This window comes from Magnolia sinica, chromosome 3 (assembly GCF_029962835.1).
Source record: "Magnolia sinica isolate HGM2019 chromosome 3, MsV1, whole genome shotgun sequence".
NCBI classification, from domain to species: Eukaryota; Viridiplantae; Streptophyta; class Magnoliopsida; order Magnoliales; family Magnoliaceae; genus Magnolia; species Magnolia sinica.
Window position 1 is genome coordinate 112,277,628 of NC_080575.1, and position 12,811 is coordinate 112,290,438.

Here is a 12,811-nt window from a genome sequence, read left to right on the forward strand (position 1 = left end):
AGCCGGCCAAACAGGCCCTACCAGTTTTATAACATGAAAATATAACGATTACATCTTACTTTACATACTTCCTTCTTGTACACTCTATTTGACTCTTGATTTGTAACCCATAACTATTGTTTAAGCAAATACCTAAAAATGATAATAATAACTCATTTGCTTTGCATTCTTAGAAAATTAGAAAAGCGGATAAGCCCTTGATGGAAATTTCTAGAGAGTGCATCAAATGCACCCTAAAAAGCATTGAGAGCAAGCATCCGGGATACATTTCAATGTTAAGGCTACATTGGTTTGCACATAATGTCATGAAAAAATATAATAAAATTAATATTAAGAGTAACCAAAAGCAGTTTCACGAAACGGGGATGATATAATGTAATACACTTGAGGTGAAAGTTCATGGTAAACACAATAATTAATAGTTAATTAGGATTAAGTTTTTTTTTTTCAATCCTCTTTCTATTTATATTAATAAAATAATTCAAAACTAATTGTAAAAAAGATGAACCGACTTTTCTTAAATACCAAACTTTCGCGGCAATGCTTTACACCATCTGTTCTTGAAACCAACAAAACTCCTCGTAGATCTACGACTCCTTCATTTGTTTTACACCGCGACAATGAGTTGCACGGTGCAGTCTGTTTAATTTGAGTTAACATAAGCAAAACGTGTTCTATTCTAAATGCCTGTGTATCAAGCGTCAAGCTGGCTAGAGTACTAAATAACCCCTTCTTAAGAAAGGGCGTGGATTTTTATCTGAGCCGTTCCTTATCCCTGAAAGGGTGGTTGCAATTCTGAGCCGCTAGATGAAGGTTGGTGTTACGTGTGGGTATCATGGTAGGGCAATTCTGGTGAGGAGCTGATAAAGAGGTGAAACGCATAATATGTGTAAAAAAGTATACACGTGTGACCGATCAGGGACAGCCATTAGGTGGGGTTGCCTTGATCACACTTACGTAAAATCTACTCCCTCCGTCAGTTCCATCCTCAACTATGGACGTGTTTGGTTCATGGAATTGAATTGCATTAGATGGAATTAACATCATTATTGCTCAATAATTGCATGTCAGGAAATACCATGGTATTGTAGCCATCTAATCTCATGTTCAATAAAATTTTTACTAGGAGAAAACACTAGATTAAGCAAAATCATGTTTGATGGACCATAGAATTGTAATCAATGAACCAAATTTGGAACAAATGTTGCTCACATGTACACATATATATGGATGAACAACATGGATTATCACATGCATCAATGTGAGGCCCACATGTATGATAGATTTCAAAATTCACAAAAATTCTACATGAGACCAAATGCAATTTCATGTAACGAAATCAACCAAAGATGGAATTGCACTGACCAAATGCAATTCTATCCCTCCTAATCACATCTAATACCAAGTGCCAAACGCCCCCATCAAACCATCATAGGATGGGAGGCCAACCATTGGTTTTCGTGTGGGCAACATTGTGTGTATCTTTCATCGAACCCATCAACCAGATGTAACTCGCAAAGATGAAGTGAAAACTCAAAATAAATAAAGCCTGAATAAAAAAATATGTGGGCCATACCATGTGAACTTTGATGTTTTGGGTGCAATTCCACATTTTTATGTTCTTATGGCCCATCAGAGTTTTTGATCCGTACGATATTTTGTATTTACGGTAAAAATAAGGTTTCTTACCTGATGGACGAGTGGATTTTCATATAAAATATATTGTGGGACCATCAGAGCTTAAATATTTTACGGAGCGGCGTATGACGGGCTGTAGACGATTCCGTGCACGGGATGAAATGCATTATCGATGGATTATTATTATTCATTGTTTGTGTCCGGTCGATGTGAGGACAGGGACCGGATTTTTCTGGACCACCTTTTGCTGGAAGGGACGATATCGGCTCCTTTCTATCATTTAAGACAACTCAGGTTAGGACCTGAGATTCAAAAACATTCGGATGCAAGACTCATGTGGGTCACACTACATAAAACAGTGGGGACGGTAACGCCCGTCATGGAAACCTTTCAAGGGCCCCTATGTTGTTTACATGCTACCCAGTCCATCAAATAATCCGCACCAGGACGTAGATAAATAAATAAAAACATGTCAGAACTTAGGTGGGCCACGCATAGTAAATTCAAAGATCTTGGTCGTGATTTTAAATTTTTCTGAAGGTGTGGCCCACATCAGCTTTGGATCTAGCTTATTTTTGTTATGTATAGTGAAAATGAAGAGATGCAATTATGGACAGAATGGATATCACGCAACATGGGCCACGCAGATCTTGTATGGTGCCGTCGCTTACTTCAGCTCACGTCGCAGGGGCACCGTGGGTTCGGAATACCTGAATTTGGAATACCGTGTGGATTTGGATTCTGCTGTTGAGTTTGGAAATCTGGATTTAGAGTATATATATATATACACGCACACTTAAATTATGTTAATATTAAGAGGAGTTTAAATTTAATTAATAAATTAACTTTAAAATCCTAATTAAATAATGTATATATATAACATTTGACAAAATGGCTATAATAAGTTTATTAGAATATATACTTTAATTAAAAATAAAGAAATTTCTAAATCTTTAATTGGCCACAAGCATAGGATCAGAACTGAATAACCAACGTTTTTTAACCATTGATTTACATAGCTAATTTTAAGTTACTTAGATCATTTTATTAAGGTAATTTTAGTAATAAGTTGATAAATAGATTAGTATTAATAGATTATCGACACATATACTACATGTGCAACTCTCCAACCTTTGAAATTGAAAATAATAATAATAAAAAATAAATAAATAAATAATTGAAGCAAAAGAGAGATTGCAAAACTCACTACCCGCCGGTTTCGATATTACCAAATAAGTTACTTTTTCTATTATAGCAATAGATAAATAAGTTTAATTTATGATTAATTATAAATAATTTTTGTTATTTAAAAGTACTTAATCATTTTAGTTAAATTTAGTTAATATTTTCTTTTAGCTTTTCTAATTTTCATAAGTGGTTGAAGAGAGTCATGAGAGAAATGAAAGAAAGAATGAGGTGATAAGTAGTTGTTTACCAAACATATGTATCTTTTTAATAAATACAAAGTAAGATAAGTTACTTGTGTCATAAGTAACTTAAGATCCAAACGGGCTCTAAAGGAGAAGATTTGAAATACCCTCTCATGAACTTTGTTAAATAACTGATGAATTTGAAATACCCTCGAATCCCCTAAATTCATGGTGCCAAATGACCCCAATGGTCCACATGTTATCAAAATCCAATCCAAAATATGGCCCACAATATTAATGGATGTGATCACCGGACATTTTTGCAACGTATACTGTGCAGAGGGAAGTGCAGTATGCCGTGTAATTAGTCAAACATGTCAGAAACCAAACCCCTCGTCATTTGTCAGACAATCGGTGGAGATGCATTTATCAAGAAACGAGGCAATGTGATATGGACGGGAATATTCCATAAGACTATTAAAATATCAACAATATTGTATATTGTATATGTAAAATCCACTCCATGCATCAGGCAAAAAGTATTATTTTGGCCACATAAGTAAAGAAAATGGACTGATTAGAAACTCATATGAGCCCACACTAATAGGGAAAAAAAAAATGTAAAATTACTCTTAAAAATGCTAAGTTCACACAGGGTAGCCCGCCCGAGGCTTCTATGAGGATGGGTTTTTGTATATTCTCGTCTTGTGAGTCACACCTGATTAACATTGTCATGTTTGATGAAAGATACGCACTTCGATAGTTACACCGGCAAACCTAAGGTTGCCATGTCATCCAGGTTGTTCCATGTACTGTAGCTCATATGAGATATCCATATAGATGATTTTTGGCCCTAGCTGCCTAAGATCGACCAGAGAACCTGATAGGTGAAGTGGATTTTACGTGTAAAACTTGATGGACCCCACAGGCTTGGGTGTTTTCGGCCGTACATAGAACAAAGTGTTCTAGATTAATTCAGTCGGTGTAATATCATCTGAGAGGGAAATATTGATTTCACATGAAACTTGTCCAAAATTTAGCATTCATTACTTGGTAAAATTGGATGTAAAATATTAACATCTTTGGTACGTTTTGATTTGAAAAACTGAAGCAGTAAGATAACAGGTGGTAAAATTCCACGGACGTCATGACGATGTATATGTTTTATCCATGCCATTTATTCATTATGCAAGATCGTTTTAAGGCATGGGCTAAGGAAAATTTAAAACTAAGGTGGACCACACTAATAGAAATAGTGGAAATAATGACTCATAATTGACACCTACATAGGGCCCACAATAATGATCATTTGAGATCCAACCTTTTAGTAAGGTCACGTAAACATGGATGAAGGGAAAACACAAATTTAAGTTTGATTCAAAACTTTTATAACCCTTAATAAGTTTTCGATGGTTATCATTCAATCCTCATTGCTTTTTGTAGCCTGGTCTACTTAAGCTTTAGGTCTACTCCATTTTTGGGTTCATTTCGAAAAATGATCTAGACAACATGGTTATAATACATATTGTTGATGGTAAAATTTGGTTCATTCTTTGCTGAGCTCTGAGCACTTGAATCGAGCCCTGTTAGCCTGCACAAGAGAACAACAAAGGAAACCTTGGTTAAAGCAAGGGACCCTCCGATGCTAAAGTTAGGCTAGGAATCTGGTCTAAGTAGTGTAGCGTAGGTTTAAGGTATCAGATATTGCGAACATGTTCCTGTAGATATGTCTCATGTTTATACCTTTTGTTTGTAATGATCGCGTCCGTCATACTTGGCATAATTACAGCCATTAGGCTTGAATGATGCTCGTGCTAATATTGGCAATTACCTTGCGATCGTGTGACAGAAATAACTCCTCACGTACACTACTGGAGTTAATTCCTCAAAGTGATCGTTGACCATATTCTCATCCTAGCCGACCCTGAAATCTAAGTCTCACTCGCGACAATCCGAGCTCATGGGTGAGTTGATCCTAGTCGGAGCCAACGGATGGGATGTGTAATGGCTTCTTCCGGGTTCCGGGTTGATGTGAAAGCTTACAAAAGAACTTGGGAGCTGAACTCTGATTACTACCAGACCGAGTTAGATGAGCTGTTATCGACGAGCCGATATTTAATTCATTGGCCTTTGTCGTCCGACCTACTATGGCGAGTCCGACCAATTGGCCGAGTCACGCTTTCCTTAACTGGGGTCGGAGGTGTTCCTGCTTAGACCTGTCCACTTAATTTGTCGAGGCGAGTCTGCCTCTTTAGAAGTCAGCCCATATTTTCCTATAACACATGTAATATGAGCTACAAAGCTTTCCTTTCAAAACATGTCTTATCAATTTGAATTTCACCTGATATCTGAGGTGTACCTTTCAAACATTTATGAAAAGTCATAGTTCCTTCTTTAGGCAGATTGTGGGAGAGCCTTTACCATGGGGCCTATCTTGATACATGTATTATGTATCCATACTGTCCGTCAATTTTTCTAAATCATTTTGGGACATTATTTCAAAAATGAATCAGATCCAATTATCAGGTGGACCATATCATAGGAAATAGTGGTAATTGACCACTGATGGGCCATAAAAGTTTTGGATTAAGCTGATATTTGTTTTTCCCTTCATCCAGGCTTATGTGCCATTATTGGCAGATTGGATGGCAAATGAATACTACCGGAACATTAAGGCCCAACTTAAAGAGTTTTTAATGATAATACCTTCAGTCACCACTGTTTTCTACTGTGTGGTTCACCTGAAAATTAGATCTACTTTGTTTTTTCAAATAATGTCCTAAAATGATATGAAAAAACAAATAAACGGCATAAATTGAGAATACATGTGTAATGCCCTGGAAATCGGGGGTCGTGCATACACTCGACTCTCAAGTTCCCGAGTGTCACTTATAACCGATTTTCATTAATGCATTTAATCAGGTTTAAATGCACAGCCCGAAATTTCCTGGAACATGAAGCACAACCACACAAATCTACTGAAATGAAAGAAATCTATCATATATACAAGTCCAAAAATATAAATGGGTCGCACAAGGCGTTGTCCAACCAAAAAAAAAAATAATACTATGCCCAAAAAAAGAATAAGGCTGAGCCCACTACTCAGCAATCTCAATCCTGCCCATCAAGCCGATGGAGAGTCGTCCATCAACTGAAAATAGGATAGCTCGTCCTTCTCGTCGAAGCTCGCCTCACAAGGCTCCTCAAGCCCTGAGTCACCTACATCTATGAACGGGTCTTGTTGGTGTTTTAAAACATCATCCGAGAGTGGGAGTGAGTGATCAACTCAGTCGGTGCTATTAGTCTCAAGTTATAACAGGCATCAATTATAATATGAACTTAATGAAAAACAGTCAATCATCAACACTTAGCAATACTTATTAAAATGCATGTATGCGGGGTGATATGATGCATGCCCTCGCCACAATGCTACCTCGAGTGACTCTATCTAACGATCGCGTATGACCACACTTCCTTAGAGCGACCTCGACTTTTGAGTCGCCACCTTAGCTAATGCGATGCAATGCGATCGTGTTGGCTGAGTTATTAGTTATGTCCATTCATCCAGCAGGCTTGGGAATCTGATACACCCCACGTATCGATGCCCTAAACTGGTTGCGGGGTTAAGACCCCCCAACGCGTGAGGGCGAGACCCCGCGGTCCGTGATCTCCTCGAGCTCCTCATCCCCGACTTCAAGCACGTGAGGAGTGCTGAGAGAAAAAGGATCTCTCGCGGTCACTACGGGGAGGCGTAACACCTCAGCGCGACAGCTCGGACACAACGTCCCTTTTCACTATGCCCGGCTTACAAGGCTGTGGACCAGTTTCAAGTGGGTTATTGATGAGCTACAATGGTTGTAGGGTGGATCAGGTTTTATACATATGTGAGCAAACAGGGTTAACAAACAAGGTTGGTCAGCCCGTAGACTAGATCGCATGAGTCCAGGCAAGTACGTGACGGAACGGTATCAGGTGCAAGCAACCCATGTAGTCTAACTACCGTCGCCCACGTGCACTCGCCCAAACCCATGGGTTTAGCCTCGAAGCGGTCCTTCCAACGGAACCACCTTCGCTCTCCTCCTATTCCTCACCAACCCAAGGGTACACATAGTGATTCATAGCATGCCGACTACCAATGTATCACCTAACATAAACAACATTATGTCCTCATACTTCTCACATACAATTCAGATTCTCATAGCAAGCAAGGCTAATAATATCATGAAACAAGTGCATGTGAGATGTGGGTGTGTGTGAGGAAGTTAAGCACTTCCTCCATCTTAGAAAATCATATACACAAGGGTAATGAAATCATACATACTATGAAGAAACAATATATGAAAGAAATCAACACAGCATGAGCATGTAATCATCCATATACAAAATCATGTGAGAAACACGAACAACATCATGAGAGAGACAAATATGCAAATCCATACAATTCCAACAAACATACAATTCCTAGAATTTCCCTAAACTTTCAAATATAACATCCAAGCAATCAAAATCACTAAGCTCGTGCTAAAATTGGTACTAGGCCACCTAAGAATAATAGTCCGCACCTTCGAATTTGTAGAAGGAGTAGAATCGACCTAGGAGGGTGGATTTTGGGGGTTGATCGGCCGGAATCCCTACAACAACATTTGTGTGTTAAAACTCAAGCAAATCCCTTCTCAATCACATGGGTTTTAACGAAAATGGGCGATGGATCTTACCTAGATGATTAACGAAGTGAAAATGGCGATCGTGGATGAGGAGTTCTTCTTGGAGAAGATGTAGGGAGTTGTGGGGTTTGATTTCGTTGGACCCCACCTGATTTAAGGTCCTCCTAACTCTCATTCACACTCTCTTCTCTCTCCTTTGCTCATTTGCTCTCTCTCTCTCTCTCTCTCTCTCTCTCTCTCTCTCTACTCCTTGGTGGTTGTAGTAAAGGAGGGAATTATGAGAGAGCTAGGGCTTTATTTCCTAAACTGGGGCCCTTTGGCCTAAAGTTTCTTTAAATGCCCACAATGGCCCTCTAGGACTCTATATTGGCTTAGGGGCAGCCCTAACACCCCTCCCGCCACCAAATTTGGTAGGTAGGTGCTCTATGACCCAATGAGGGGCCATATAAAATTTGGGAACAAACGAATGAATGGTTATGGGGTTTGAGTCAACGGTTCCGATCTTTAAATGACCCTATTGGGGCCATTTCGGTGATTGGAGCGGTTCTGGTAGCCCTCTGGCCATAACATTCATAGGATAGTTGCTCCATGACCCGATGAAGGGCCATGCAAAATTTGGGGACGATCGGATCTGGGGTTTCGTCATACGGGTCCAATTTGCGATCAACGGTCACCGATCCTCGATCGGGTCCCGGAGTTTGTGGACGAGTGTAGGAAAATTCATTAGACCTTCACCATAAATGTAAAAGAGATCCGACGGTTGGATAGTCTGGTATCTCGATTTCATTTGCAAGTGCCAGATTCCGATCCTGGCATTGGTGGGGTGCATTTAGCCAATGTCAGATCCCACTTCTGGGTGTCCACCGGTTCGGTGGTCCACGATGGTCCCCAAGCCCAGTAAGTTTTATGATTCCCTGAATTTTTGTAATTTTCTGACTTTCTCACGTCGCGGTACAGCCCGTACGGGCTGTTGCTAAGTGCAGACGAGCCATCTGGCTTGACGGCCCACACCGAGTCCTGTCATGACCCGTCTGGCCTATTCTAATGAGCTAATCCTAGATTAATTAACTTGTGGTACCCATAGTGAGTGGTTTAAACGAATGGTCCTGTGGACAATCCTACGTGGATGCCCGAGGACACCGTGCTAATTAGATGGGATGTTGCAACGTGCATCAAGGTGGGCCCAGGGTAAGGGCCGCAACGTCTTCCATGAGTCAAGGGCCTCACCTAATCCATGTGAGCGGCCGATGTGATAGCTAACCACTATTTTGAAAATATAGACTCATCCTCGTCACATGTGGCAGTCACGTGCAACTATCAAGACCGTCGAAATTGTGGCACACACCACGCGAAGAAAAACTCTACAATCACACTGACCAAGAAAATCCCACCATCCAGTTGAAGGCTGTTAAATGGATGGTTCGAAATTGTGGCACACACCACGCCTGAAGAAAAACTCTACAATCACACTGACCAAGAAAATCCTACCATCCAGTTGAAGGCTGTTAAATGGATGGTTAAAAAGAAAGAAGAGTGGTCAAACTCTCAAGAGCAAAATCAGATTGTTTATCTCCATCTTCTCTTAAGATTACTTCATCCACGATAAGTCACCCTCTGATAACAGCACTTGCAAGATGCTCGGGTCATTGATCTTCCATGTGTGTGGGACACATGGACGACCAAACACCATCGAAGTTGTATAGAGTAGAGCTCGAAAGACACACAAATCGAGCAATCAAGGCCGTCCACTTGGTATCTATCAAATCGACAGTGAAGAGTAAAAATTTTCAATTGAAAAAAGAAAAGAAAAAATCGGATACGAGTCACCACCATTTAAAAAAATTCTCGACAACTCCTGTAGGATTCTTAGAGCAATTTTCAGACGGCAGAGTGACATCCACAAAGAAAGAATTTGAATCTAAGCCATCTAATTAGTGACCCTTTATGGGAATATCCAAATTCAAAATATTGGATGATCCTGACCATCGGATCAGTTACCAAGGTTCAATTACTGAAGGAAAGCACAAACATCAGCCTCATCCGAAACTTCCACGAGCTCAAGAAAGTTTCAATGGTAACAGTTCAAGCCCACTATTTCTACCGCCCATGCGAATTGAGCTTTCCTCCTGTCTGAGCTCATGTTAGACGCATGACCTAGTGGATGTTACGCCAACATCCCAACGGAACCCAAGAAAATTTCAATGGTGTGAGTCCAATTCCATTGTTTTCTTTTCCAATAGTGTGGCCACGCAACTTTTGAATTTGAGAGGGCGCAGTAGATAAACAAAGTAAATATAATACATACGGAATATTAGTCTTACATACTTTTGGTATAAGTGTTATTTAGGCGCCTGCATAAGTGGAAAGGCAGGACTCAACATGACTTGTCTCTGAGTGGACTCATCTAAGGACCAAATCATCGTTTGTTCAGAATATTACGATTCCCTTGTGGGACACATTGCGGATGGACCATATGCCAATCTGATTTCACCTATTTGATTTGATCTGCTGAGAAACTTTCTTCCACCATTCATTTGATGCCATCAATTGGATCAATGGCCCTGCTCATCCACAATTGTCATGGTAACTTATATCTCGAAAACAGCTGTGACCCAGCCAGGAAAGGCCATCCGGTTCTGGTCCCAACCAGTCGGCAGGTCCAGTCAGATCTGTGTTTTAACTTTTAAAACATCAGAATAGAGCCTTTAAATCTCTCTGTACCAAAGTCAGTGGTCCAACAAAACCAGACGGTTGATATCATCCAAAAGACACGATCAAGAAGGAGAAAGAAATATGGAAAAAACCAAATGCAATAAAATCACGCATTAAATTGATAAATAATTACATTTATTACATTGAACAAAAAAATCCAATAAAACAAACCACATAAATCCAAATAAAATGCTACACAAGAACCAACCCATGCATTCATAAATCCACAACAGACTGAAAATCCAGACGCATATGAATACCTCCCACTTTCCAAAATACTATTCCAATTTATCTCATCTTCGCGGTTACCACGCCCCATGAATAGCCAGAATGTATATGAACTGCGTCGCCGAGAGAATAATCAAGAACGCCTCCATCGTCCTCTACAAAACCAACCAAATCCATTTCTTTTTCAAATTAACCATCTCAATATGTATATATATAGTTAAATTTTTTATTAAAAGTTGTGGTAAAAGCTTTATGTTGGTTGTACACATAATGCAAATTATCTTTTACTCAGGCAAGAAAAAAAGAAATATATTGATGAAAAGAAAATTAAAAAGGCAGCCGTGCCACTTACCAGACGTGCATTCCTAATTTCCAATTGAATTTCCTTGCATGCCAAACTGCATGTGAATTTAAAAGAATGAGATATAGCTTAGGAGCAAGTTTATTTTAAAAAAAAAAAAAAAAAAAAAAAAAAAAACGAGGAAGGAAAAAGTACCCCATTGCGAGGAGAGTTAGAGTCCATGCAATTATAGCCGATGATGCTGCTGATGGCAAGCTATTGGTGTTCCATGATCGGTAGTGGTTTAATCCAGAGATGGCCGAAGCGGCCCCCACCACTCCAGCGATCAACGCAAACAATATGAAGAATCCAGTGGCCGCATTTCCCATAGGAAAGAAAATTGGCGAAAAATGGGCTGGAAGTGTAAGCCCCGGGCCTGCATTAACAAAAACTCAGGTTACATTTCATCAAAGACACTACCAGTAGAAAAGAAAATTGGGGTTGTCGAGCCAGGCTTGAGCCAGACTGAGATCAGTCCAAGACCAGCCCATTAAATTTTGGGATAGATGTCGACCGTTGGCCTGAAACTGATGGGCTGGCTCACGCAGATGTAAGATGGCCTAGATCATGGCCTTAGAAAAAGTCATTAAATACAGCCAAGGGCCTAGCCCATTTATGTTTTGGGCAAAAATAGAACTCGACATACGGCCTAAGGAACTAAACCCATAAACATCATGTGGTGAGCTTGTCCTGAAATCCTGATGGACCATCCTCGCCCATTGATAGCCGTAAATAGCAACAAACATGACAACCACAATGTTAGAATCGGGGTTCAGCATCGGTCCAGATTTTAAACTGGTTTTAGTGGGCCCGGCAGGTCTCTACTCAAAATTTTATTTTGCTTAGCCTGGCCTGGTCTGGTGTGGCCCACTTATAAAGGGAGAATGGAAACAATGGCATGCAGTTCAGGGCCTGAACTGTGTCTATGTGGGCCCAAATACTACATAAGTGCCAGTCATATGAAAATCAGGCCCTAGAAAACGTGCAATGCAATTGAATTTTAACACCCAACAAAATCCTATTTTAGTCCCTAGAAACTAAAAATGATGTAATGAGCGTAGCATACCGATGATGAAACCATGATCGATTGCGTTGTTGATGGCCCACCCTCCAATGGCGCATACGATGATGTACATACACAAGTTGAGAAATAGTAGGCCACCTGCAACGGGCTTTAACTGTTGATTAGCCATTTAGCACACACAACTGAAAGTGCTGATCTTGGCAGATGATTAGATCAATAGAAAGTAGGACCTTAGCAAGGAATCGTTTTTGAGTGGGAATGAAAGATGAGCTTTGGCAATGCCATATCTTATACATGGGAATTGTAGCATGGTATTGGTTCTTTCCTTGTGGATGGATATTGGATTTGCGGTTTTAAACGGTCTGTGGGGCTGTAAAGGGGAGGGATCCTTGCAATTCAAGGCAAGGAACGGCCCAGATGCTTTGTATCTTCTTTTATCTAATTCCAAGTTCTTAAATTCGTATTCTTTATTGGCACACTTTGAACTTTATCCTCTTTTGGATTCCTTTGGGACGGAAAGCAGCATCCTTCGGTGAAAGGGCTGGTCTACAATGTGAGTCAGTGAACTTAAAAAGTTGTGGAAACTCCTTCTTGGTATGCATGGGACACGTGCACACTAATATGGATCGTCCAAATCTTGGGTACTTTGGTAGATAGCGCGTCAGTTGAAAAACTGTATATAGATTTGATGATCTTGATCTTTGTGGTTTTGATGGATGAATTTGGTCAGTTTGCTGTGTTTTCTTTCCGATTCATTGTGATGGTTACTTACCGTACATTTGTTGGTCCCTCGTTTCTTTTCTATTGTTTGAGTAGGCCAGAATCGATATAGCGT

General features: G+C 40.0%; 1 protein-coding gene across 1 annotated transcript; it reads right to left on the minus strand.

Annotated features, from left to right (window-relative positions):
• Positions 1 to 10,480: 10,480 nt before the first annotated feature.
• On the minus strand, positions 10,481 to 12,269 carry LOC131238704 (membrane protein PM19L). Its single transcript, XM_058236320.1, has 4 exons — positions 12,019 to 12,269; positions 11,109 to 11,328; positions 10,965 to 11,010; positions 10,481 to 10,767 (listed from the first exon to the last, which is right to left on the minus strand). The coding sequence occupies exons 1-4, from the start codon at positions 12,143 to 12,145 to the stop codon at positions 10,690 to 10,692; spliced, it is 471 nt and encodes a 156-aa protein (XP_058092303.1). The 5' UTR covers positions 12,146 to 12,269; the 3' UTR covers positions 10,481 to 10,689.
• Between the last annotated feature and the right edge of the window lie 542 nt (positions 12,270 to 12,811).

What these genes read in the sequence shown, in the direction of transcription:
- LOC131238704 (XM_058236320.1), bottom strand. Translation starts at nt 12,145, where the DNA reads ATGGCTAATCAACAGTTAAAGCCCGTTGCAGGTGGCCTACTATTTCTC. An exon ending in CTAACTCTCCTCGCAATGGG is followed by an intron (nt 11,011 to 11,108) that starts GTACTTTTTCCT and finishes ATTCACATGCAG; the next exon opens with TTTGGCATGCAAGGAAATTC. An exon ending in AAATTAGGAATGCACGTCTG is followed by an intron (nt 10,768 to 10,964) that starts GTAAGTGGCACG and finishes TTGGTTTTGTAG; the next exon opens with AGGACGATGGAGGCGTTCTT.